The sequence below is a fragment of the Lineus longissimus genome, chromosome 8 (assembly GCF_910592395.1).
Source record: "Lineus longissimus chromosome 8, tnLinLong1.2, whole genome shotgun sequence".
NCBI lineage: Eukaryota > Metazoa > Nemertea > Pilidiophora > Heteronemertea > Lineidae > Lineus > Lineus longissimus.
Genome location: NC_088315.1, coordinates 16,134,879 through 16,160,984, shown reverse-complemented (window position 1 = coordinate 16,160,984; position 26,106 = coordinate 16,134,879). Strand labels below are relative to the sequence as shown.

Genomic DNA, 26,106 nt, shown 5'->3' with positions numbered 1-26,106 from the left:
GCACACGTTCAACAGCTTCTGATCGCGTTGCGTCTAAAGCAAAATATTTTCCTCATTCTTGTTAGCTGGTTTTCATTTGTGTTTATTTCATCAGAGAAATTTTGTCTGTTTGTGAAGTCATTTGACATTTTCTTTGTATAATAGAACATGGCTTACTTCAAACACTTAGAGGCTGAATGGTGGGTGAAGTTTGATAAGTGATAGTTTTCCAGATTTGTTTTTCTGGATTGAAAAAAGAAATCAACAAATTTGACTCTTTTGTTGAAATGACTTGCTAAATTGTTCTTTGCTCTTCAAAAAGCAAAAGCGCCATTTTAAAATTCAAAGGATCATATAAATTGCTGTAGTTCTGCCTGGAAGAGTGTATCTATGACATTTTTCCATATTTCTCGAGCACAGTCACTCTCACCTATACATGTAGATCATGTCTATGAGGATAAGACCATTAAGACCATGTCACAGCAAAAATATGGCTTGGAAAGCTTCAAAAATTATGTCTGGTTGGAATTTTTTTCAGAATGCGCCCTGTTTTGTGAAAGAGCTTTAATTTTTCAAGCTTAAAAGGAACCTTTCTATGTCAATATACTTCCTGTTTTCTTTTGCCGTTGGGTATTTGAAGTAAGCCGGTTCAGTTGTGAAAAATGTATAAGAGAAAAATATTAAATAATGGTATTTATTAATGAAAATCAGAAACAGTAATTACAACGTGTTTTGTTCAATATCTCGGGTATAATGCTGATTAGTGCTGAAAATCAATTATCACAGTCGAATCAATGGTGACTTTAATGGTACAACATGACAAGTATGTATCAATTAAGAAATTATTTTCAGTTCATTAACCAGTAAGTAATTTCTGCTGAATAACATTTAACTAAAAACCCATTACTTCATACTGAAATAGATGTCACCTGACTATTAAGATGGAATCACCATAATATTAGAGTTCACTTTTAAAAGTTTAAAGCAACCACTTGCGCTTTTGTTTTGGCGGTTTTATGTAAATTAGACCAACGTCACTTGACACTTTAAAGGGACAACTTGAGCATGAGATTGTTTTTCCTCACAAAAACGGCTTCCAATAGAACCGTGACTTCTCCAATCAGTATAACTAAAAAACTCTTTAAAAAAACAATGCAGTAGAACAGGGTGTTACCATATACCTGTCTGAAATATAAAAGCCGTACGAAACTGCCTTGCAACAATCGTGAAAATCATTATAATCGTCAGCACTTACTTGGTATTACAAGTGTCAGTGCATGGTGGAAACCAGGGGTATTATCCTCCTGATCAGGTGAATCCCACGCCCAAGTTGTCCCTTTAAGGGTTAAAGGCAACCCTGGTGTTTGGAAAATATCACATCTACAATCATTTTCAATAATTTTTTTGAATATTTGCCAGTGACATCGCTCCTGTTTGCATTACAGAGAAAGCTCAGAAATACCGCTTCAACATGGCGCTGCCCGATCAGGTACAATGCGTCAAGAAGAAGGAGGTGACCTTGGAGTGCAGTGTGTCTGACCCGAGGGCGCACGTCAACTGGTTTAGGAACGACGAACCACTTGAGGTAAGTTGAAGATTAGATCGTCTGCATTCGCGTCTGTCACCACATGCTAAAGTGTGGTCCATCAATTAGTCTTACGACTTGGAGTTATAGGTCATCGTGTCTTTTAAAACATATCTGATGAAAGTGTCATTTTTCTGAGAACTATTGTTCACATTTCTGTGCCATAATACATGTACCATTAACCGCCGAATTTTTGCGAAAATAACCTGGATTGGCAAAAATATAAATTCCCGAAAGCATATTTGATTTGGGAAACCATAACACATTTGGTAATCGGCGATATCAAATATCATGGAAATTCAGAAATTTAAGAATTTTTTGAAAATCGCTAAAATACAGAGGCGCAGAAATTTGGCGATTCACATTAATTTATCCCTTGATATTTTCAGTATTAACCTGCCTGCACTTTTCATTTTATTCGACAGAAATTTTCACATTTTTTTTCATTACACTTTTTTTAGAAGTAACAAGGCCTAAATTTGATTTGTTTAATAATTATAGACCCCTCCAAGTGTAGTATTAGTATTGAGAGAGAAAAGGACTAAATTTCACCACTTTGGTTTTTTTATCACACACATAATCATATTATCAGCTTAGCCTATTTCACCAAAACAAACACTTCAACAGTCTCTCACTCTTGAGAAACGTAAACACAAAAATAGTGCAAATCGTTCAAGGCTGCTATTTTTTCCTAGTCGGCAAATTGTACCTCGTTTTGATGTAGCTGAGTTGATTTTGGATATGGACACGTCACAAATTTTGTTACTTCACACTAAAATCAATATCGATTCGTCACACGGTACCATATTAGTTTTGCCCAAAATGTTAAATTTGCCACAACTCACTATAAATTGTGTTATCACAGATACTTCAGTTGTCCTCTTAGCACCAGAATTCAAAACACTCTTTGTAGGCCTTTTCTAAAGAGACCACAATTGATATTCTGTGTCTCCTTAGAGTCATGTACGAAAATGTCTAGTGTTTCTTTAGGTCACTGCATACTGTGCTGCAGTGACTGAAGCTTTAAAACCCCAGTTTGATATGCATCATGTGCACACCCTTTGAAAACTGTGTCTAAGGACTCAACTATCCTCTTGCCCTTAACGAAGAAGTTTCGCCATTATGACTATTTAGCAGTACCCCTTGCATGTTGGTCTTCGGGGCCCTCTTAAAGTTTGCTTTGAGAATTTGTCTTATCATTTTCACCAGTCTTCTCTGCCTCCGTATCATTTGGCGCATTTGGTTCAACGCTTCGAGGTTGATCATCAGTTTGCTCTGGCTCTCCATTAGCAGTGGTCTTCCCTCCACTCCTTGACGGACGTTGCGACTCCCTCTTGTTTTGCTGTTGTCGTTCCCGAGCTTTCTTTCGATCATACTTGGGAACCTCTTCAATGTCCATCCATTGTCGTTTCTCGTTTTCTTTGAGCTTTTTATAATCACTGCGGCCAGGCTTATCTAAGCTCACCGTCACACTTTCGGTTTCCTCTTCTTTGTGTGTTGTCTTTTTAGCTGGTTGGCTCACATCGCTACCTCTTGTACGTGGCTTCTCCGTCTCCTTCTCTTCAGTCGTCAAACCATATATTGCTTTGTCCTCCTTTGCTACAGGTGTTTTTTTCTTTGCCGGTTTCCGGGCATTTTCCTTCTTCTCCTGAGCTTCTTTTAGTAGCTGCTCAGCGTGCTGTTGCTTTTCCAAATCATTCGCAGCCTGCTCTTTCAACTCAAGTTGTACCTGAAAGGATGGACGGTACTCCCAAATTGGATGATCATGGTAATTCACGATCGGCAAGATAGGCCGCCAATACCCTCTTTTCTCATCTTCATCCACAAACTTTACTTTCTTGTTAGTCTTTTTTCCTTTTCTTGGTTTAGCAGGTTCAGCATCGAGTTCTTCATAAATAGCTGCTCTGATACGCCGTGGGTAGAGTATCCTAACAAAAGATGTTCTGTCATCTTCCGATGTCACCTGGCTCCGATCGACAACCATCTTGTCCTTCTGTTCATACTCTTTGCCAACATCTTCACTGAACTCGGAATCATGGAGAACCAAACCCAATGTCTGTCTTCGTTTCCGTAGCTTCTTTTGTATCGCTAGTAAAGTGTCTGCACTGATCGACTTCCTCGGAAGGTCTAAATCACCTGCAGGCCCTTCCTCATCATTGTCCTCCTCAGGCATGTCTCTTTTCACACCCTCTCCCCTCTCATTACGTGGCTCAATTCTCACTCTCTTCTGCTGGGGTTTTCTCTCCTCAGGTTTTCCATCCCTCGTGGGCGCTTGTCGGCCAGTTTCGTCGACCTCTCGTTTAACCTGCGAGTCCTCTTCATCAAGTCCGCGACTCGTTGCAGGTGGTTGCCTCTCAACAGGTGCGTCTCGTTGCCTCATTACCCGTGGCTCGGGTTCTCCCTCTGTTGTCGGTACCGGTCTCCCAAAATCGTCAACCTCCCTCTCTTTTGGTGGAGACTCTTCTGGAGTCTCTTCATCTTCATGAGTTTGTGATCCTTCTCCGCCAGCCTCTTCTCGTTGAGTTTCATCTTCAACATTTACCACCTTCTCATTGGGTGCTTTCCGTTGACCTTCACCTTGAGCCTCTACTGTGGACTCATCTACTTGAGCTTTTTCTTCCTCAGCCCCATCTTGGTGATTTCCCTCAGCCCCATTTTGTTGTGATTCATTTTCACCATTGTTTTCGGATGCTTTTGGACCCTCTTCACCTTCATCTTCTGTTGCAGCCACTTCATCTTTTAAGGGAAATTTTTCTTCCTCTCTTTTCTCACCCTCCTCTGCCTCTGCCTCTGCCACTGCCTCTCCCTCTGCCTCTCCATCTCCGACTCCCTCTCCATCTCCCTCCTCCTTGTCTCCTTCCTCTTCCTCCTCCTCTTCCTCCAGCAGTCCCTGGGCCTCCAGCTGGGCACGCTCAAATGCCTCCCTCTCTTCTCTTGTCGTGAACAGGCGTTGCATTTGACCAAGACCGGAGTCTTCTTTAATTTTCTTTGCCTTCCTACGACGTCTATCCTCCTGCTCTTCAACCTTGTCCATGTCTACCTGGAGAGATTTATCATACATGTGTACCTTTCTCCTCTTCTTACTCTGCTGTTCAAACAGCTTCTTGGCATACTCCTCATCCTGGATCCTTTTCTGCGTATCGTTGAGTGATCCAGTCTGCGAGGGCAGAGCAGGGAATTTGACCCACCTTGGCTGTGCTGTCTCGAATGGCCATTCTTTCAGCTTCCTATTCCTCAACTCCTCATCTGGGTCAAGGATAACTGGAAGGCCATCGCTATTCAGCTTTTCCTTTGGCCGCTTTGACTTGGATAAATCCTTCTTGAACTCCTCCCAGATATGTTGTGCAATTCGCTTCGGTTGGAGTGGATCTTTCCTGCGTGGCCGTGTATGCGGATCCTGCAACATTGTCAGACAATTTGCTTCCTTTTCTCGTGGCGTCAGTAACCAGTTAAGTAACAGTACAACTGCATACTTACTGTTGTCATACAGATATTTGCATTTCTTCACGATGTCCCAAATTATTTCTCCATTTGCAGGCTTTGGTAGAGTCAGATAAAACTTCTTATGATCTGGTCTTCTGAACTCCAAATTGTGACACTGACTTTCAATGTCAATGAAGAAGACCGAGTTCACCCCTATGGTTGTCGTAAAAAGTGATGTTGAATCGTTTCGAAGAATTTGACCACAGTGAACGAGGACATTTTCGATATTCTCCTGCCTGTTGATCTGTTGAAATACACCCTTCTGGAATTTATCTAAGGTTGTTAGCTGATGCTCCTCCAGCAAGGTGTACTCCTTACCCTGAAGGTGAACAAAGAATGGGAAAACCTCCAACTCTAATTCGATTATATCGCCTTTTTTGAGATCAAGTCCTGAGATGACTGTATTTTCTTTTAGGGGAATCTGACCAACAAAGAATGTGTAATACTTGGCCTGATGAAACCCTGTGCATGCTAAACAATGCTTGATATCTGCAACAGTGTCTAACACATTGAAATGCAGGTGTCTCTTTATTCCTCGATAGCAGATTTTCACTTGGTGGTACTGATAGCTCCACCTATCGAACTGTTCATTAACTACAATAGTCACATGGTGTTTGTTAGTCTGTGTGAATCCGACGGATGCATTAAGGTCGACTGGACCCTTCTTGGTGATGAGTTTCATCATATCGATGGGAATTCTAGTGACCTTGAACGCTTTCATGGCAACAACCACCCAGGTATCTGATGGCGCCACAGGCACCTGAAACTCATGCCGGCCCTCGTAATCCATTTTGAGTTCAACAAGTTGAGACATGACATTGGAGTCTCTGTTCACTGGCCAGAGGTTCAAGAAGCTCCCATTCTGCACTTTGTGCAACATGAGACCATTCAAGTTTGGCAAAATGCAGCCTTGGTAATCCAAACAAAGGATGTTCTGACGGACTAATGACTTAACCAAAAACACTGTCTGTTTGCTTCCTTTGTCCATGAACAACTCCCACAATGTAGCACCTATGACTTCCTTCACTCTGACACACCTATCGAGCCGTAGCGTGTAATCCTTCTTCCAGAATGTCTGAACAGTTATGCTCAAGTCAAACTGTGGTTGCAGGATCAACTCAATAGGTTCGTGGTTGTTTAAGCGGTAGGTGTATAACCGTTCCTTGTTTTGTAGGCAACGATCCTTGAATAGAAGGTCCTGTTGCTTTACAGGGAAACCCTCTATCTTTTCGATCTCCTGTTTCAATTGTGACACCTTCATTGATTGCGTGGCTTTGATTGGTATCATCCATTTCAAATCTATATCCAAGTAGCGGTTGTGATGTTGCACCTCGACCTTCAGATCCAGAGCACCTTTTGGTATGAACAGGACTGATAACCCATGCGGGTCATCCTCCTTCCATTCCGTTAAAGGCTTAGGATGTCTATCGGTTGTAGTGATTGCTGATATTTGAGAATTGCCTGGATACCATTTGCCAATGGCATCATCAGCCACCCTCTTGAGTTTCTCCAAGTCATCTCCTCTCGATGGCTTGTAGAGGAGGATGGAGTCAGGTTTCGAGGGCGACCAGATGGGAATTTGCTGTGGCTTCAATTTGATACCAGTTTTCTTAAACAAGTCTCGGTCCTTGCTCCCTGGGGACTTTGCTGGGGTTAGGACTGGTTTGATGATAAGTTCATCCAATGATTGACGTACTGTCAAAGGGGCTTCTGAACTCTTACTTGGAAGTTGCGTGCGATTCGATATTGGTCCTTCTCGTGCATGTTCTGCAAGTTGAACTGAGGAATCAGTTGGGCCGGCAAACAACTTGTTGGGATTTTCTCTCTGGTAATACAATAACCGCTTAGTCGGCGTCTCAGCTGAAGTGTCAGGTGTGGCAGATGGTCCTGGGAACAGCTTACCCGGATTTTGCTTCTGGAAGTACCGTAGTTGCTTTGACCTTGGTGTGACCTTGGTTTTCTGCGGTGATTCTGATCTATCGGGAAACAACTTGTTCGGATGGTTCGTCTGATAGTCAAGCAGCTGCTGGACGCTCGGTGTCTCTGCCATGGTGCTGGTATCCCTGAAAATATATTAGACATTTTGAGATGGTAATGACTCGCGTCTTTTGGTTCTTCTGGTAGTAATGCAGTTGCTAGACGCTCGATGCCTCTGTCATGATGCTGGTATCAGTATAAAAATAGACAACATTTTTATGATAGTTGGTGGCATCTTGTCATTCCTCTGCTTGTTGCTAGGTATCTCTGCCATGATGCTGTTATCCCTGTAAATATAAACAACATTTTGTGATCTTAATGACTGGCATCCTGTGGGTAATCTGGTAGTATGCTGTATGCTAGGTGTGTCTGCCATGGTGCTGGCATCCCTAATATAATAATAAATTTTGAGATGGTAGTGACATGGTATCATGTCACATGTGGTTATCATTGTTGGCTGAAAAAATACTGTTTGGTAAAAAAACTTTGACAGCTTTTATAAAATGTGACAAAATTTACTACAGTATCTAAGCAGGACAATTGTGTTGTTTGATTTCTAAATTGTTTAAAACTAAACCCTTCTATCGTTGCCTTGTAATGTAAGTAATTTTCTAAAAGGGCAAACATTTTATGTATGACCTTTCGTTACTTTATTTGACCTTGATTTTCCTCAGCCCCTCTGCCTCCAGTCCATTATGGACCGAACTACTGACGGTGTAAGTAAGCGTTCCAATTGCTGCATATACAGCTTAAATGTATGTGTCTGTATAGTCTGTCCAGGTGACATGTCCGCTCTGATCTCTGTTAACTGCACAACATATGTACGTATTGTATGTTTAAAGTCGTTACAAGGCGTACTGTGCTGTCTTTAGCCTGTTGCTTGATATTGCAATGAAATGTCTTTAAATGTCATTTGTCACAAAGTTTTTTCGCAGTTTTTTCTAATCCTAAAATATTGTCGAAGCAAATTAGGGGGTTGTACGAGTCGTACAGCTGGGCCAGCGCTTAATAAACTCGACTTGTTTTAGCGCCCCTTTCTTACTCACGGCTGCACTCCTCCGACAATACCAGCTATTAAAGGAAATTGCTAATCAGAAGAAACTTTATGCAATAATCAATTCGAAAATTACTGACAAGTGATAATCTAGAGACCAAGAGTTTTTTTGCTCAAAGCCATACAGGCATGTCATGATGATATGTCTTTTAGGGACTTTGTTAGGCCTGTGCATAATCCATCTCTAGATAGGTCAGTCCTCTGTAGGTGCTCTTGTGTCTAGCTTGTCTTTGAGCATTGAGGGAAGGTTTTTCACATTGACAAGAGCCAAACCAATGGTCGATCATTGGCAGTGTTTACATCTTGGTTCTAGTTACAGTGAAACTCGCACAGTTCATTCAAATAATATGCAGAGGCATTTTGACACACTTGGGCACAACGGGGAACTTTTCTGGCATGGGATATTGGCATTATTATCAAGAAAGGGCAAAACAACCGTACATGTTTTTCTCATATCTATCCCAATGATATCGCACCTAATTAATGGCAAAAAACTTGCTTGAGGTGTTAGATGAAAAATGTAGTAGTGTTCATTCTGTATTGTGACACTAAAACTTCTCTGTTGTGATGTACAGCGTACGTGACATACAATGTTTTTTTAAAGTCTGTATTAGGATGTTAAAAATACCTCCTATCTGCCCTAACAAGGTGTTAAAATGCAAAAAACTCTGAAATCGATGTGAGCATCCTTTGTATCAGCTGTGGAGGGACAACTCACAACTGAATAAATGTACAAGTAAAAGGGTGCATGCAAGCTACTTTTGGTGAAATTGAGAATTTGGTACCATCTTGTTCATCAGCCTGCCCTCTGTTGACTAGAATCACAATCATTGCTCAACCTGCTGTTAAAGTTCTTAAATTTTGAAAATGTTTGAAAAAAGCCTGTAACATGATGTGCAAGAAGTCGTAAAGTATAATGCTTTAAGAATTGGACGCTTTATTCAGCAGAATGTTGTGTGATCTGGTACGACTTTACAAAAGTTAAACGAATGCATATACCAAGTTCTTGCACGAACTCTTTCAAATATCAAAACACCTGCTACAGGTTGTCCATAGTTTGAAACTTAGGATGTAATAGGAATTTCATGTATTATTTGAATTGATGTTCGTATTTTGTAGCGGTCTTGCTTTTTGTGTCGCCATGTCAAATGTATTTGTACGAGTTGAAGCACTTGCTGCAGCATAACATGAAAATCATATTTACAAGTAGGCATGCTACGTGGCATGGTCAAACTGTGTTCTAATATCTTGGGTCTGCAACTTCTAATCTTGTCTCTGGCTTTCAACTTCAGAACCATCTTCGCAGCCTTTGTATAAAATCATATTCTCAAATGTCAAGTCTTTCTTTACACAATAAACCAAATATCTATCTGAATATCTCAATCTAAAATATCTCGTAAACTTTTCTATATTCTATCTTTATTTCTATTAAATATTCTATCAAAGTTTTTCTCTAAAGATATATCCTATCCTATTCTTTCTTTTCTTTGTTTTAGTTTCACTTGTACATATCACTCTCAGTTATCGCACAACATGCACGCACCACAGCATGACAGCCTCAATACATGTAGCTTAGCTAAGGCTCAAATTAATCAACTTAATGTACACTCACATCTGCTTTAAAGCACACGTCCAAACCAATGCTAAGTTCACTTCAAACACATATTATAATCATTCTCTGCCTGCACGGTTTCTTTTTAGGTCACACCTTCGAAATGCAATTATTACCATTTCGACTGGTATTTGCCCAGTGCCACTCACTGTATTATTTCAGTTTAGCAAACATCAGAATTCAGTTATGTAGTGAAATTCAGCATTTTTTTCCTGGATATAGTCGAATTTGACTGCATAGTGCTTTTCACAAGTGGCCAAAATCACATCACATGTTGAAATCTCAAAAGTTGTATTCGATATTATTGGTTAAGTTTTGGCGGTGATATACAATGTTGATAGTGTGCGCATATATATTCTTAAAAATTCTTTGATGAGATGATGCTTGTTGGTCCAAACTGTGACAATGTACATGAAAGACATGTGCATTGAATGCACAGGGAGTTCCGGTATTTACAAAATATACTGCAGGATGTTTTTTCAACCTTCAAAATTCAGAAGAGAACTAAGACTGGGATATTGAGAAATAGAAGGGTGTCTCATTTGTCACTTGTGACTTGGACTGTTGTCAGCAGGGTCAAACACAGAAGTAGCTAAATTCCACTACGTAGTCAGATTCTGGTGTTTTCCAAACTGATTTGGACACTGCTTTTATTGTTTTCTTATGTAAGCTACTGTACATGTATCAATGTTGCTTCAGGATTTCAGTGGGATGAATCGAACTTTAAGTATAGGTTTACTTTAATGAAGTATGATGTTTTTACTTGCAAATGCAGGTTCCTGTGGTAAGTCAATTTCTATCACCCCAAAATGGTCCACATTGTTTTGAATGTTCGATCATTTGATAAGTCAAGTTTTATCATTTTTGCCCATCAGACACTAGCAGGACACCTTTTCTGACTTGTTAACTTTTTCCTGATCTATCCGACAACAAACTAACTCCGTGTAACAATTTCCCAGACTGATGAAGGTTAATTGGTCATAGTATATTTCAACAGTTTAGAAAATTCTGAATGGTCGGGTAATGTCAGGTTTTTGTCAGATAAATCAGAAAAACGTTTGAGAAACCATTCAGAGTTAAAAATGTGTCCTACCATTGATCAGAGATATTCTCCAGTGAACATGTCCATCCTGGTTTATCAAATTTCTTTCTCACATTTTACAATTTACCAACTACATGTATGTATTTACGCCTCTCCCTTGTTGTTCCAACCACATTGTGGTGTGGGACACCCAAAAAGTTTCATATGCATTTGTACATGTTGTAACTGTTTAAAATGAGGTCATGATTTTATCATCCAACATCTTGTGTTTTTACAAAACAGGTTTTTCATCCCAAGTTACGCGTCCCCTACATGAAGTAATGGTACTCCTTCCACTTATGAATACTTCCACCGTGTCCCATCGACATGAAGTGAAGTGCCAACAAAGATAATTCATGATAACCAGAAGGACCGCCATAATTATAAAATATTTTCTCCTTTTTTATTTCAACTGTTTTACTTGATAACAGTTGGAAATTAACTATTTTGTTTTTTCTTTTGACCAACCTTGTATATTGCGTTGCTTTGTTGACTGCAGTTGTGAACCATGAAATGTTTGTATAAGCATTGTATTTTCGAGATTTTTGCGTATGCACTGCCAATTATATACACAAGAAGGCAAAGAAAAACTACCTGAAATGCATTAAACATTGATTTCAGCAGAAATTGCGATATTAAGCCTATCGCCAGTTAAAAGAGCTAATTCGCCAACTTTTAGCTCAACAAACCTTTCACAGTTTGCAGTAAATGTTTGCAGTGAGATGACGAAGAAGCATGCGCTACTTTTGTCCTCATCCAAAGTTATTCATATTTAACCGGTTCTCCTTCTTTGCAGGACCTACAATCAAAGAGTGTTTCACCCTTCACTTCCAGGAAGGTCACTCGCAATATGCGTACAGCATCCTTGTCCCAAAAAATGCACAACAGGTGGTGTTTCATTGGTTGGCAAAACATATCCCGTGCAGTTCAAAAAGACCCATACACCAAATCAAGCCCTGCAATAAGCCCAGGGACTCACTTTACAAGATACCCACCACGTCCCTCAACTCTCAGTTACTCAAATGATAAAAACCAGTCCTATTTCCCCAAACTAAAGTTGCAGGAGGTACATAAAAACAAGTATTAGGAGGTCTGTATGCAAATACACACCAGCAATACAGTATTCTCCACAAGGCCATTTGTCAGGGTGGCCCACCCTATACCTTGGCACCTCACCACCCTATACCTTGGAGGCAGCCACCCTATACCTTCCTCTAGATGTTGTAATGATTCTATAGGGCCATACCTTAAATTGCTGGCCACCTTACCTTGTGTTGCACACTGGCAAAACTTCTTGAATATTAAGGGTATCACCCTAACTTGAAAAAAATCATGTGGAAAACCCTGGCAAGAGAGGGTGTACGTGTTGGAGGGGGTCTATCGAAAACTCAAGGTTCAAGGATGCTTTATACTTGTAATTGAGATTGGCCCCCCTCTGGGCTTAAATCACATGTTCATTCGAAGAAATTAATGCGTTAGGCTACAAACTTGATTTCCAACAGTCAGACGGCCGAATTGGGCAATCAATATTTCAGAATAATATTTCAGAATATTAACTGCTTCCAACATTTTTAGGAAAATCAACATATTATCTTTGCATGATCAAAATGTTCGGAAAAACTTTTCACTAACAGTGATAGAAAGATGATAAAGACTTAGAAGATAGCCCAAGGAATTGTTTTTTTCCTAGGATGTGGCAGGTTTATTTAACTATATTGACTTGGCACCAAAAACCGAAGCAGGCACTTATGAGAATCAAGTTAATTAACTTTATGGAGCTTTAGTACAGGGATAGAGAAAATACTTAAAATATCATTTTATCCTGTTCATATACATACCTTGACTTTGGAAGTAGGGAGCTCTTCGCACAATCCTAATTAGTTAGCCAATTATTGCATGAAGTTATTCCAAAAAGAGACAACCATCTTGACTCGGATATTTTCCGTAAGGCCATTTATTTACTTTTGCAAAATGCAGGCCTACTTGTTTATGAACGCTTTTGACACTCCATGGGTGCTAGGCAGTCACAGAATGGCGGTCAACACCTTATCGACGTGGAAAGCGAATCATATCACATTGACAAAGTATCGTGAATTTAATTGTATGAGGACCTGTTATACATGCAATGTGACATCTGCTTTTGTGAACCAAATGATATTTTCACCAAAAGAAAAGCACAACTTTCATTTTCTGTGTCGACTGTAATGGCTTTGAGAGAGCTATTTATCAGTTCAGTGTCATCTCAACATGACCTAAATAACTAGTGTGTTGGTAAACATTACAATATATAAAAACGTTTGAGCACTTATGTCAAGATCTGATGAGATGACAGCAGAGTAGTGGCAAAGTTGTATTAGAAATCTTTTCAGTAGGCCTGAAAGCTTGCGGTACACCATTGTGGTTTAATCAATTCATCATCCAAACTTCACAATAAGCTGAGAAGAATATAATGATAAGCATGATAAGTGCATTTAGGTTTATGATTTCTTAGTGTACTTGCAGAATATTTCCCCTGAAAACTGATCATGGTGTCCTAAAACAATGTAAAACATGTAAAAAGAGTGAACTTGGCTAAATAAAAAGTCGTTGCACTATAAAGCATTGAACGAGATCTGATTCACTCAATTTCTAAGGTGCATCAGATGGTATATCTAAAAAAACAGTGCTTAGCCTGCTGTTCAAAGATGTTTAAATTGAAGATGTGATGTTTGATGCCTCTGAAATAAAAGTGTCACCCCTTGAAAAAGAAGTGTCACCCGGTGAGCTGGAAAACTGATGCCCTCGAAATAGAAGTGTCACTGGGTGTGCCTTGTGATGTCACAGCCCCCTTTCTGTCCCGAAAATCCCCCATGCCTAAATGAAACTTATCATGGATTTTTATGTGCCTTTATTGAGACTTATAATGTAGATGATGATAGGCCTTTGTTGGCACCTAGATGTTGCCAGACGTGGCAACAGGGCACCAAGGGGCACCAGACCCACGCCACCCCCTCTTTATCATGAAAATCTTTGAAATTAACCATAATTTTGGAACACACCAGAAATTTTACTATGAAGAATTCAGTGCAAGCCCCCCCCCCCGGGTTTTCTGGCTTGTTGATCCGCCTCTGGTTGCTCTGCCTTTGTTGGCACTTATAGATATTGCTCTGCATTTGTTTTTAGGATGAGAAGGCTCTAGCCAAGAAGAAGAAGAAGGAGGAGGTAACAGACGGCTATTTGAACATTTTCTAGAACAAAAATGATCTGTTATGTTCTGTAATCATTTCAAGTTTAACGCGTTTTGACAAAATTTAATTGTTTGAAATAAAAATCCATTTCAATAATCATATTAAATATATATATTTTCTCGAACCTCATTCAATATTTAAGATACGTTATTGACCCACAGACAAGATAACTTATATAAGGGTTCCACTAATTTGTCTGAAAGAATACTATGGATTTCAGCAGTATTTGAATCAGTAATTGTTAGAAGACCTACACATTGGTACACTCTTGAATTGCCATTTCATAAAGAAACTAAAGTAATCTGCTCAACTTTTGCCGATCTTCATTTTAGGAAAAGAAGTTAGCCAAACCATCTGATTTGAAAAAGAAGGTAATTCAGTGGCTATACATGAACATACTATAGAAAATAGTCGTCTTATATATGGTTTGATGGCTATTAAGATGTCCTTACGGTTCAGGGCAGAAAAAGAAGTCTTGAGACCATATAAAAAAAGACTATTGAGAATCTAGAGACTTCAAAATATAATATTCAGAAATTTGTAGTTTTAATCTGAACAAAGAATTCAGTTCGCGCGTAGAAATTCATATAAGTGCATAAAAAGTTATGAAATGTAATTTTTAAAGACCTGGGGAAGCCTATGGGTCGTGGATTAACACATTTAAAAGTCTCATATCGTGAATCAAGTTGAGTGGTTCAATTTCTCATCAATTTCTCATCAATTGCGATCTAAGCTAGTATCTCATATTGAAATTTCAACATGTTCTCACTTCAATACAAGTATTACCAGCGAGATCTTCTCCATTGATAAATAAACCCTTGTTCTTGTAAATGATTCGCTTTAAATTAAGAACCAATTAATGATTCTTCTGAAGTATGACAATACCTCTAAAACATACAACATAATTTCTAAAGGTCTTTATGCAATGATTCTTAACTCTCTTGCTATTTTATTTCACGCTCTTCACAGAAGGACGAGGCACCAAAGGTACTTTAACTTATCTGCATCAATCCAATTGAATCAAACTTTCCTGTGGCATTGTTTATCCACTAAGAAAAATCAGTGTGGTAAAAAGAAATTTATTTTGAATCACCATGGCCCAGTACAGTTTTGGGCTGAAATGTTGAAGTAAACAACTATGTAAATAGCAATATGCCACCTGAAGCATTGCCTGGGTCATTTCATGTGCTCACCAATGAAAAAACAGTACAGTTGTAATGTTATAGCTCTTTAAGGGAACATAAGTGGTTATTGAAACACATGGTAATAGTAATGAAAAAGTATCACTCAAACTTCTTTGCTGCTTGATAGTTTCTTTCTAAATTTCTAAAAACTACTCAAAAAGATAATTTCTTAAGACACTACCTGTCAAATACATTTGTTCGACATGTCAAATATTTCATTAATCAAAATGACTATTTCAGGAAGAGGAATGGATTTATTCAGAATGCAGCGTAAGATCACTAGTTTTAATTTTTACCTGACTGTTAAAAGCCCAATCCATGTGAAATTCAACATATTATTTACTACCATTTGTATCCTTTGTATGCCAAAGATGGTCAAAGTAGCCCTTGATCCTACTTTTGATTTCAGTGTTGACCTTGACCCTTCACAGTTTATATGTCAAGTTTTCAGGACCTTGACCTCGACCAAACATGATTTATATACCTTGGTATGTGACCTTGAACCAATAATTTATATACCTTAATTTCAGTATTGACCTTGACCCTATACAATTTATATACCATGATATCAGTATTGACCTTGACCCTAGATTATTTATATACCTTGTCATTTGACATTCATTAATTTATACACCTTGATTTCAGCAATTGACCTTGACCTTCCATTACTTATTTACCTTGAACAGTTTTCTTCTTTTTCAGATGTTTTAAACGACTCTTATATTTTAATCTGATCTCATTACTTTTAATTCTTTGATCTTTTTTTCGTTCTCCTTATTTCAAATGGTCCTCCTTTTTGAAGATGAAATAAACATTACGTTACTTCCGCTACCCCATAATCATTTCATTACTTATTTGCATCATTTGAAAGCCCTGAATGCCAAGCTGGGTGATTATTCAAATAGTTTTTGCTGTGTCATCAACCTTTGAGTTTGATGTTTAAAGATAACAAGTTCCTTCCTGAAATTTAAGATATGATACACTCTAGCAACATACTGTGTACTTAGGTCAATTGGGGAACGCCTGTACAACAGGCCTTTTTTACCAGTAAGAGGCCTACTGTATTTAGTATGTGTAAAAGATGCACCTCTACCTAAAGGGTTGACCACAGGCACCACAATTGTGGCTAGAATTTAAAATCCTACAGCAATTTAATCTTTTTCAGAACGTAGTGAATGCCAATTTCAATGGGAGTCTTTTCTGTGTTTTCCGGAGGACAGGCTCCCACCCACGAAAGTGCAGTTGCTTCATTTAGAAGGAGTAATTGCTTTAGGTTTAGGTTCTAGATAAAATGACGGGCCTATGGTCAACCCTTAATATCTTTGACTCTTCACTATTTAACTTAATCGGTAAGGCAGTGTCTGTGTGACAGTCACTTGAGACATAACTTTCAACCACTTTGATCAGTATTGAAAGGTCAACTAGATTTGAAATATCAAGAGAAAGTTTTCAATGATAATTTTTGAATAGTTTATTGCTGAAACGTCTTTCAATAGCTTTAAATCACCCAACAAGTGAAATAAGGTGATAGAACGATAATGTTCTCTATAGATAGTATTGATGTCATTCTTGCAAATAAAGATTGACATGCGATTTATTACTCTGAATTTCTATTGCTCTTACTTGAGCCACTACTGTTATCTGGGGTATTTAACCCTTTCTTTCTCATCGGTCTGTCCTAAATCTTGTTAAGTATTATTTTTTTCCACCAGCATTTGATGATTATAATAAATATTTCTCTGTACAGTTGAACCTAACTTACCTGGCACCTCTCTTAGCAAGAAATGCTCCCTACACAGGTTTTGGTCCAAAGTTGGCCATTTCGATTCCATGTGACCCCTTTAATCAGTACGACCTAATAGTGACATCCTTGTACTGACAAGTGCTATCCCTGATAGGGCTGTGTACTGATTACATATGTCAAATTGTAGAGAAATGACCCATTTGGAACAAAAGTCACTCTCCCTTAAACGTGTTAAAGGGACACTATAGGCAGTAACTAGCTCGGCAAGATAAATTTACAAGAAGTAGCCAATAGGGGTCTCTCCCATCTCACAATACGTCAAAACTATTCACGTTTGTACAAGGAATATATTCAGTGGTGAATGTAACATGACATGGTGGCCTTACTCTGCATATTGGTCACCGATTTGAACCCCCTGCTCCTGTCAATAGTCCCCCTTGTCCTGCTAACAGCTGTCCACCAAGGGAGGTTCAACTTCAGGTTATTTCTAACTGCGACTCCGGTAATAGAAATTGATACTGAATAATCTTCGCTTTGTTACTGCTGTCACTAATTCAAGCCAAGTTATTTTTCATTCTAGTCCTTTTGTTTTTTTGATTAATTTCTCCTTGGTCCCTAACAGTTGTTTTTTCTCGTCTTCAGTACAAACCTGGTTTCATGGAAATTAAGCGTCGTGAAAATCGTTGTCTTCTTACGATTAAGAAGGCTGATTATGATGATGCTGGTATTTACATGTGTAAGGTCGAGGGTGACCAGACCCAGACAGAGCTCATTGTAAAAGGTAAGAGTATTCTAAAAGAGGACACCATGTGGTGTGCACATTTAGAGGCACGGATTTAAGGGGGGACCAGACGCCCGCCCAGCCCCAATTTCATGAAATATTTTTGAAATTGGCCAAGAAATTGCATGTGCTATAAGTAGTGTAAGCTTGATCTTTGCAATTGCAATATACAAATGTAGTAAAATTATATTGGTCGAGTGGTTAGCCTAAAAGCTGTTTCACATAGAACTGTCTTCACGTTTCTGAGTCAAACAAGGAAAAACGAAATGCATGCATTCTATATTCACATCTGTAAGCAAATGACGCATGGGTGTGTGACTTACAAGTCTTAAAGTAGTGACGCTACAGTACCCAGATACTGTCAGGCATAGCAAGAATTCAAGTTGGGGGCCCAAAATGTGCGCTATAGTCGTTCACCCAATTAAACATGCTTGGGGGGCAAAAGTAACAAATAATTTAAATTTCTTTTGGACAAAAGAACTGATGCAGTTAATGTGATCAAACCAAATGTATTGATCTTAGCTGCACGTGGCATAACTTTGTTAAAAATTAAATTCATATTTCAGGAGTTACTCAAGATCAAAAGTATACAATCTTTTTTGTGGCACATAGTACTAAGTTAAAAAAAATCTTGTGTTTTCCAGAGCCACCTTACCACTTTACCCGCAAGCTCAAGGATGTTGAGGCAACAGTCGGAGATACTGTACCTCTTCGTTGTGAGGTCGATGATGATGATGCTACCGTGAGGTGGTACAAGGACGGAGATGTAAGTCAGAAAATCATATCAGTGATTATATGTAGATAGGTTTTTTCATGATGTTCTGTGGTAACCCAGGGGGTCACTTGTCAAAACAAGTATATTTCAGCAGTGAATGATTCCATACATCACCAAAGGTCCTGCTAAAGATCTCCTCTACTACTACCAGTGTTGGCTAATGTCATGTCCTATTTCGAACCAGGAAGAGGTCACTAAGCATTTGTTCAGCATTTTGTGCTAGAATTTGATTCACATTTAATTTGATTCGAAACACTTTTAATCGATTTGATGGACAGTGCCATCTCCATATGAGCAGGTATGGTATACATACATGGAAACAAACTCTTAGAAATTGGCCTGTTGAGCTGACCCAATCAACATTAAACATGGACTTTGAACTAGCGGTTATGTGGATTGAGAGTTGACAGGCAGGTTCCTGATTACTAGATACACACAACATTAATACCTAAGTATTGCCCCTTTAACAGTACTCATCAATACAATACACTACATTGACTTTTCACGTCTGTATATTTCCTTAGCCAAAGGTAAGTAATACATTTCTTGAGCATCGTCAGGAGCCTCGTGCCTGCTGTTGTATATTTCTTAATGGACTATATATGTATATTTCTGATTCTGCTATTTTCTTACATCACTTTAAGTGCACTTGTTGCGTGCATGGTTCAATGTGACCGGCGCTGGCTAAAGGGTACACGTGTGCAAAAAAATGTAAAAGAGCTTATTAGATGTATGGTATGATTCCTCACACAATTATCTTCAAAATGATGTATGATTAATGACAATTTCTTAATGATTGACTGAGATATACAGTGGAACCACCCTTAGCAGTCACCTCTCCATTAAGGACAATCTCTCTATTAGGAACACTAGTTTTGGTCCCAAATTGATTATTTCCATCCAGTTTTACCTCTTTAATCAGAAAACCTCTCTATTAAGGACAGCACTTCTCAGTCCAAAGGGTGTCCTTAATAGAGAGGTTCTACTGTACATTGAACACATCACTCTCTACATAGGTTTTATTAGAGAGATAGATTACCTTGTCGAAAGAGTATTTGAAGGAGCAACCTATTTGCTGTAATGCTAAGCATGTTTGGTCTCTCAACACCTCTTATCATAGCTGAAGTTACTGAGGAAAGTCATAAAAACATTTTTTCAAAAAGAAAATCTTTAAAACAAATTTTTTTTTCACTTTACTTTTCACTTTTTTCCCCCAAGTACAAAATGCGGATCCTTTAGCAAGAGCTGGTCACATATCTGTTATGGTTGGGTTTTTGTACACATGACTTACGACGTATCTCACATTGGTCTGCCAATGAAAATATTCGGGCTCCTTCCAAGTAATGCAACCATCAAAATGGTGTGTCTTTTTGATATTTTTCAAGTTTAAAGTACACATTGAATGTATATTTCAACATTTCGGTTGTGTACACCAGTATGGATATGTACTGGTAACTGTACAGTGACAATCTTTATTTCTATTTACATTTGAGACAAGAAAATACAATATACATGTACACAAATGTTGTAGGCCTTTAAGATAGATTTTGCTACAGACTGGTAACTGTCTGCCAGTACAAGTCTGCCTTACCAACTGCTGCGAATATTTGCGAGTCCGCAGTGGGCTTAAAGGAAAGAAAGTTTGATACCTGATTCATAGAGTCATGTAAGTTCTCCAACTATAAAGACACAGTCCTATCGCACTTTTCCAGTCATCATGTTATTTCAAGTTGTAGTTACTCAAATTTTACAGGAGACTGCTTCTGTACTATCATCCATCATCACATGCTTTCACCTTGACCTTTACCTTGAGATTATGGTCTGAGTGACCTTTGTACCGACTGCGCTGACCTTGACACATTAAAACAGGTGTAGAGCAGAAAAATGTTGAATCTGCACTGTTGAAGAGTTCAGTGTTACTGCTTAGAGTACAAAAGATGCACAAGTGAAAGTGTACATAAAATGTTTGTAGAACATTTTGCGCTCTATTTCTGGTTGATACATGTACCTTGATATCAAAAGAAAAGTTATGTGCTGGTTGGGCATCATTTCACCCTACTCCCTCTTAACTTTACCTGTAATAGTTTGCCCTCATTCCTTGTCATATGGAGTCAACTGATGCCCGTTCACATTGTATACTTTACCCTACATTGTACATTGGCCTGCACCCTATGCAGTTGGCCTTCACCTTGTACATTGACCTTCACCCTGTGCAAATGGCCTTCACCTTGTGTTGATGGTGGCCTTTATCTTGTACATTTGGCCTTCACCTATAACAGAGCTGCTCTTGACCTTGTGCAGCAAGATAGGTTGAGATTTTGATCAGAGAATGAGAATGAGGTGGCATTTTGACAGATATTGCATTGCCTGCTGTTGGAAATTGACCTTCACCTTGTACCTATAGTGGCCTTCACCTCTCTGCAAGTAAGCCTGCATCTTTAACACTTGCTGGCCATCACCTTGTATAGTTGGCCAAAAATCGATTTTCACCTCAGATGTTACAGTTTTTGGTACAGTTGCTGGGCATTTCCGTGTCCATTTACCTTCACCATGAAGTTGACCTCACCTTGAAGTTGGCTTTCACCGGAAGCTTGACCTTGTTCTTGAAGTTGGCCATCACCATGAAGTTGATCTTACTTTGAAGTTAGTCTTTTACACTAAAGCTGCCTTCACATTGACGTTAACCATCACCTTATTGACCTTCACGTTATACAGTTAGTTAGTATCTGTTTGACTAGCCATTTGGCTGACATTTTCAGATTTTCCCTCAGTCATTCTTCTCACTGGTTTCACTGAATTGGTCAAGCCATGATTCTTCCATTGAAAGCTGTTTAACTTAAATGTTGATATAATATTTACGTAATTAAAATCACCTGTATTTTTCCCCTAAACAGTCTTAAAGTTAAACTTCTATTGTTTTGGATGCAGTTTAGGTCTTCTTTGAATGTCATCTCTATTGCATATTGAAGCACATTGAAGCACCATAGAAACCTTCATCCGTCTTCATATGCATGGTTGTTTCTATATCAGCCTGACTGTGTGGCCTGACCAATCTACCCTAACATTCAGTGAATTGCCGTGCAAACCAGTAATTAAAATCGCTGCAACCGATGATTATAATCACGATGTGCGACAAAAATATCTGCCATTTGCGAGTAAAACCGGCAATCACTGGGCTTGATAATGTTTGTAGGTCGCTGCAATCACTATCCTTGTCCCACGCACCTGAAATGACTACCGCAAATTAACAAGCATTTTTTGTAGCGTTTGATCATGGTTGCAGGTTGCAGTGACGAATATCACTCATTCACACGGTGCTTGATTGCTGGATGTTTGGGCGTGATTGTGGAGGAGGACTTTTCAGGATAGATCACTGTCTGTTACTTCTGTCTTCTCATGGGAGTGCTGTCATTTAAAATGTTCCGTAGTAGTATGCAAGAGATAAAGTCTAATGGAGTAACGTAGGCTTATCCAAGGAGGGGTCGACATGGCACGTGGTCTCTTATTTCAGGATAATCTTTGATATATATTAATCATAATTTTAAAAGTATGAATTTTTTAAAAATTTACCTGGATTTTGAGTGTTAAGTTCCAGAGCGCCCCCTTTATCTCTGAATCTTTGACCAACCGAAGGTCATATCATTATTGTGGGTGGATCCATGTTTAAGCCTTAGAAAACAACTCTTCTTGTCTGGAATCTTACTGGTGATCTTCTCCTTATTGTAGGAACTAATCTGTGACGGTGAGAAGTATGAGTATAAGCGAGATGGGGAGAAGCACGCTCTTGTCATCAGGAACTCCACCTTTGAGGATGAAGGCAACTACACGGCCAAATGTGGACAGGAGGAGTGCACCGCGGGTTTGACAGTTGAACGTAAGTCATTTGTCATCTATGGCGTTGCAATGCAGTCACAAGAGCTTATAAGATAAGTCTACTTGAAATATTTTTAGTCCAACTTAAAGGCGTATGCCGTTCATTAAAAATTTTGAAGATGTAATTGAATTTGAGAAAATTTTGATTGCGTAACTACTAAATATCAATTTCAGCAATGGCTTTCCTTAGACAGATAGACTAATACTATAAATACAAAGTTTCAACTAACTTGTAATCACAATAACTGCACTACGGCATTGTGTATTAGTGGATTTCTATTTCACTGGGCCACCAGTAATTATGATCGGTGTACCCCTTTAAATTAATATGAGTTTACCTGATATACTGATGGAGTACATCTATAGTTATACATTTATGTACTTATATTCTCAGGAAACACCAGCGACATTTTAGGCATTGTTTCTTCCTTCATCAGTGAGAACTACCTGTACAAGTAGTTCGAATGCTCTAAATGTTCTTTACCACGCTGAAAAAATTGCTAACTTGCTAACTGTTAAATTTTCATATATATGTTGTCTGTTACATTTATAAATGACACAATTTGTTCATTATTTTGCACTTGCATAAAATCAGCTCCCAACTCTGGTGTCTAGGTCGATAGGTGACCAGTTTGTAGCTACAGTAGAACCTCTCTATTAAGGACCCTCGGGACTGAAATGTACTGTCCTTGATAGAGAGGTGTCCTGATTAGAGAGGTCAAATTGAATGGTAACAACCAATTTGGACCAAAACTAGCGTCCTTGATAGAGAGGGTGTCCTTATAAGAGAGGTGTCCACTAAGGGAGGTTTGGCTGTATTTCAAAGTTACCAAGCTGACACCATGATGCAATGTATGAGTCTGCATGTGGCAGACTAATCAAAGAGCTGCCCTCTCAATTGCTTACTGTACAATAGGAGTATTTTAAAAGATACCATTGTTTCTTTCAGCTGATGTGAAATTCCTTGAGAAACTTCACGATATCAAGTCGACAGAGAAACAGCCGGTACGACTGGAATGCAAGGCCAAGAACCCACATAAACATCCAACCACTTGGTTTAAGAATGGTCAAAAACTAGAATCTTCAGACAGGTTAGTTTACTTTACATCTAGGCTTTTAAAGGGCCAACTTGGGCATAAGATATGTTGGTTTTTTGTGCAAAAACCGCTTCCAGCAGGACTGCAACTTCTCCAAACAGGATTAATGAAAACTCGTTGAACTGCAATAAACAATGCACTAGAAAGGGGTGTAACCTTCAGCCTACCTGAAATTCACAAGCCATGCCCAAAAACTGCCGGTTAGTTATGACAAGATAGTATACAATCTTGGGCGGCACACAGTCTTAATGGCCTCCATGGACCAGAACAGGCTTTTTTGCTCAAATGGCCCGCCTGACATAAGTGGGCCAAATTGCGACCTGATGTCCGTTCAGGAGTTTTCTAGTTCATTTTAAATGCTCACAGTGATTGTAGTAAATAAATATTTGAAATTTGTACTTGAAATTGAAAATATCCAATTGCGTGCCAGACTCTAAATAAAACTTTCAACATTGCTGTTGTGTACGTAGAGAGCAGAGATATATAAATACTATGTTTCAGCAAAGTTGTGTGTATGATACTGCACTGGGGAATTGTGTATAACTGCATTTCTATTTTCCTCACCCACTATTAAATTTGAATGGCAGTCACTTTGACTAATCCCTTGTCAATTTCAGAATGAAGATCACCGAAGAAAATGGCAAAGAAGTGCTTGTTATTGATGAACTTTCGTTAGACGATGAGGGCAAATACACGTGCCAGATCGGTGATAAACAGTCCGTGTGCGAACTCACTGTCGAGGAGGGCGCCATTCCTCCCGAGATCGATGAAGACAAGATCCCGAAGTTGATCACCGTGAAAGCTGGGGAGAAAATTGATCTTCCTATCCCTTACCGAGGTAAGAAATTTGCTTGTCTCTGATTTTTTCATTAAGATCATGCTGATATTTAGTTCAAGACAAGCTCCGTTCAAAAGAAATCATCAACCACATGCTGATATTTTAGGGGCCTATAGCTAATATGTGCTGGAGAAATTCCCTCTTTGTTGGGAAGTGGATGAAGAGGTTCATCTAACAAAGGTGCTTACTGATGAGACAATTAAAAAATCTCATTCTTTCAGTTAAGCAGCTCCCAAACAAGTTATAAGATAGTGTTGCTGCAACCTGCAACAGTTGTTGCTGCAACCTGCAACAGTTGTTGCTGCAACCTGCAACAGTTGTTGCTGCGATGAGTGATAGTAAGATCGCTCATGGATTTTTGTTCGGTCGCAGGTCCAAGCAACAATAATCACTTGTTGCGGTGTGCTTTATCAAATCTCTCTCTGCTTCTTGAAATCTCCTCTAACCTTTCACTTTTTCCCTCTGCTCATCTTTGTCTCAACCGAGGGTTAAAGTTGTTGGGCACAATAAATACTCTGTTGGCCTGCTCCTTACCCGAAGTGAGGTCTATATCTATCTACTCTAGCTTCACCGATCTAAGACCTCTTCATGAATTACGACGAAAGCCAGGCCGAAATATGACGTCATGCCAATCCGACAAATTGGTGTCATCAACACATTGTCTCTTCATATTTGGCATGTTGAATGGGCTGAATATTGAGAAATGGTCTTATATCGATGAAACTGGAGCATCTCTTTCACTCTTTACTATACTACATTAATCTGCAGACCAACTGATTAAGCTACACTTGGAAAAGGGTAAGCCTTCAATGTTACCCCCTGAACCTGAAAGATATGATTGACCTAATTATTCCAATATTTGATTGTTTTTGAAATACTTCATGATATCCAAAGTAATTGCCTTTTTGTTTTGGACAAGTTTTTCTCATGTCCGAACCTCGATACCATGTTTATATTGTCTTATTCTTGCTCATTTTCTGTGTTGTTATGCAGCGGTCATTGTGAACCATGTACCCCCTCTGATCAGGTGTCACTGCGAATTATTGTCAACTTCAATGTCTGATTCCGAGTGAACATTTTTTTCTACTCGTCTAATTTCTGTTGATGAAAAAAAAAAGAATACTGTTGAATACCTGTCAACCTGTCCCCAGAAAAAGTGCAAATGTCGACTAAGTGGCAATAGATCTGAGCAGGAGGGGTACAGGTTTTGCATCGCCTGCTGCATAAGCTCCTCAAAATGTTATATCAGAACTTATGACACCAGTTTCCCATGTTTACGCTCCAGGTGGTTTTAAAGACCAAATTATGAATCATCCCTTCTAAGTTGAAAGTAGCAACTCTTTCCTCTTTCAGATGTGGCCCCCTTATTTGATATAAGGAGAATTTGTATGAAATTAAGAATGTGCCCTCATTCAAATACTAGTGGAGCCACCTACAAACAGAAACAGAACTCTGTTTTGTTTGTATGTAATACTCCGATGTCTGTTTTGTAGGAGGCAGCCCTGATATTTTGAGTTGGCCACATTGGATGATATGAATAAAGACTAGGAAATGCTTTTATCTAAATCTCCATGTACATTTACACTAGGCCTTCCTGTACAAAACCGGAGTAAAAGCATTTGCTAGTCTTTATTCATATCACCCATTAATTCATACAGCCTATCCTTTAATAATGATACCTTCTTTCATTCTCAGTTCATCTGAATACCGGTATTTATTTGATTTTGATATTTTCAATATCTGATTCGTATTCCACATATTCTTCCATTACCTTTCTCCTTTGGGAGCATCTGTTATTCATGGTGTTCCATTTCCC

General features: G+C 38.9%; 2 protein-coding genes across 11 annotated transcripts in view; one reads left to right on the top strand and one right to left on the bottom strand.

Annotated features, from left to right (window-relative positions):
• Positions 1–26,106, top strand: part of LOC135491955 (twitchin-like) — a 192,226-nt gene that overhangs the window by 118,811 nt on the left and 47,309 nt on the right. For 9 of the 10 annotated variants that reach the window (XM_064777946.1, XM_064777939.1, XM_064777941.1 and 6 more), the window contains 7 exons: positions 1,425–1,564; positions 7,699–7,740; positions 17,569–17,707; positions 18,352–18,473; positions 22,209–22,356; positions 23,305–23,446; positions 24,070–24,290. In XM_064777946.1, coding sequence (XP_064634016.1) covers positions 1,425–1,564; positions 7,699–7,740; positions 17,569–17,707; positions 18,352–18,473; positions 22,209–22,356; positions 23,305–23,446; positions 24,070–24,290 — 954 coding nt within the window. The remainder of the gene's footprint in view (positions 1–1,424; positions 1,565–7,698; positions 7,741–17,568; positions 17,708–18,351; positions 18,474–22,208; positions 22,357–23,304; positions 23,447–24,069; positions 24,291–26,106) is intronic. The other variant, XM_064777940.1, reaches the window with a different exon arrangement.
• On the bottom strand, positions 1,558–12,783 carry LOC135491957 (uncharacterized). Its single transcript, XM_064777949.1, has 2 exons — positions 12,610–12,783; positions 1,558–7,110 (listed from the first exon to the last, which is right to left on the bottom strand). Exon 2 carries the CDS (start codon positions 7,095–7,097, stop codon positions 2,733–2,735), a length of 4,365 nt encoding a protein of 1,454 aa, XP_064634019.1. The 5' UTR covers positions 7,098–7,110; positions 12,610–12,783; the 3' UTR covers positions 1,558–2,732.

Bases quoted from the DNA above. Each gene is read 5' to 3' on its own strand.
- LOC135491957 (XM_064777949.1), bottom strand. From the start codon at position 7,097: ATGGCAGAGACACCGAGCGTCCAGCAGCTGCTTGACTATCAGACGAAC.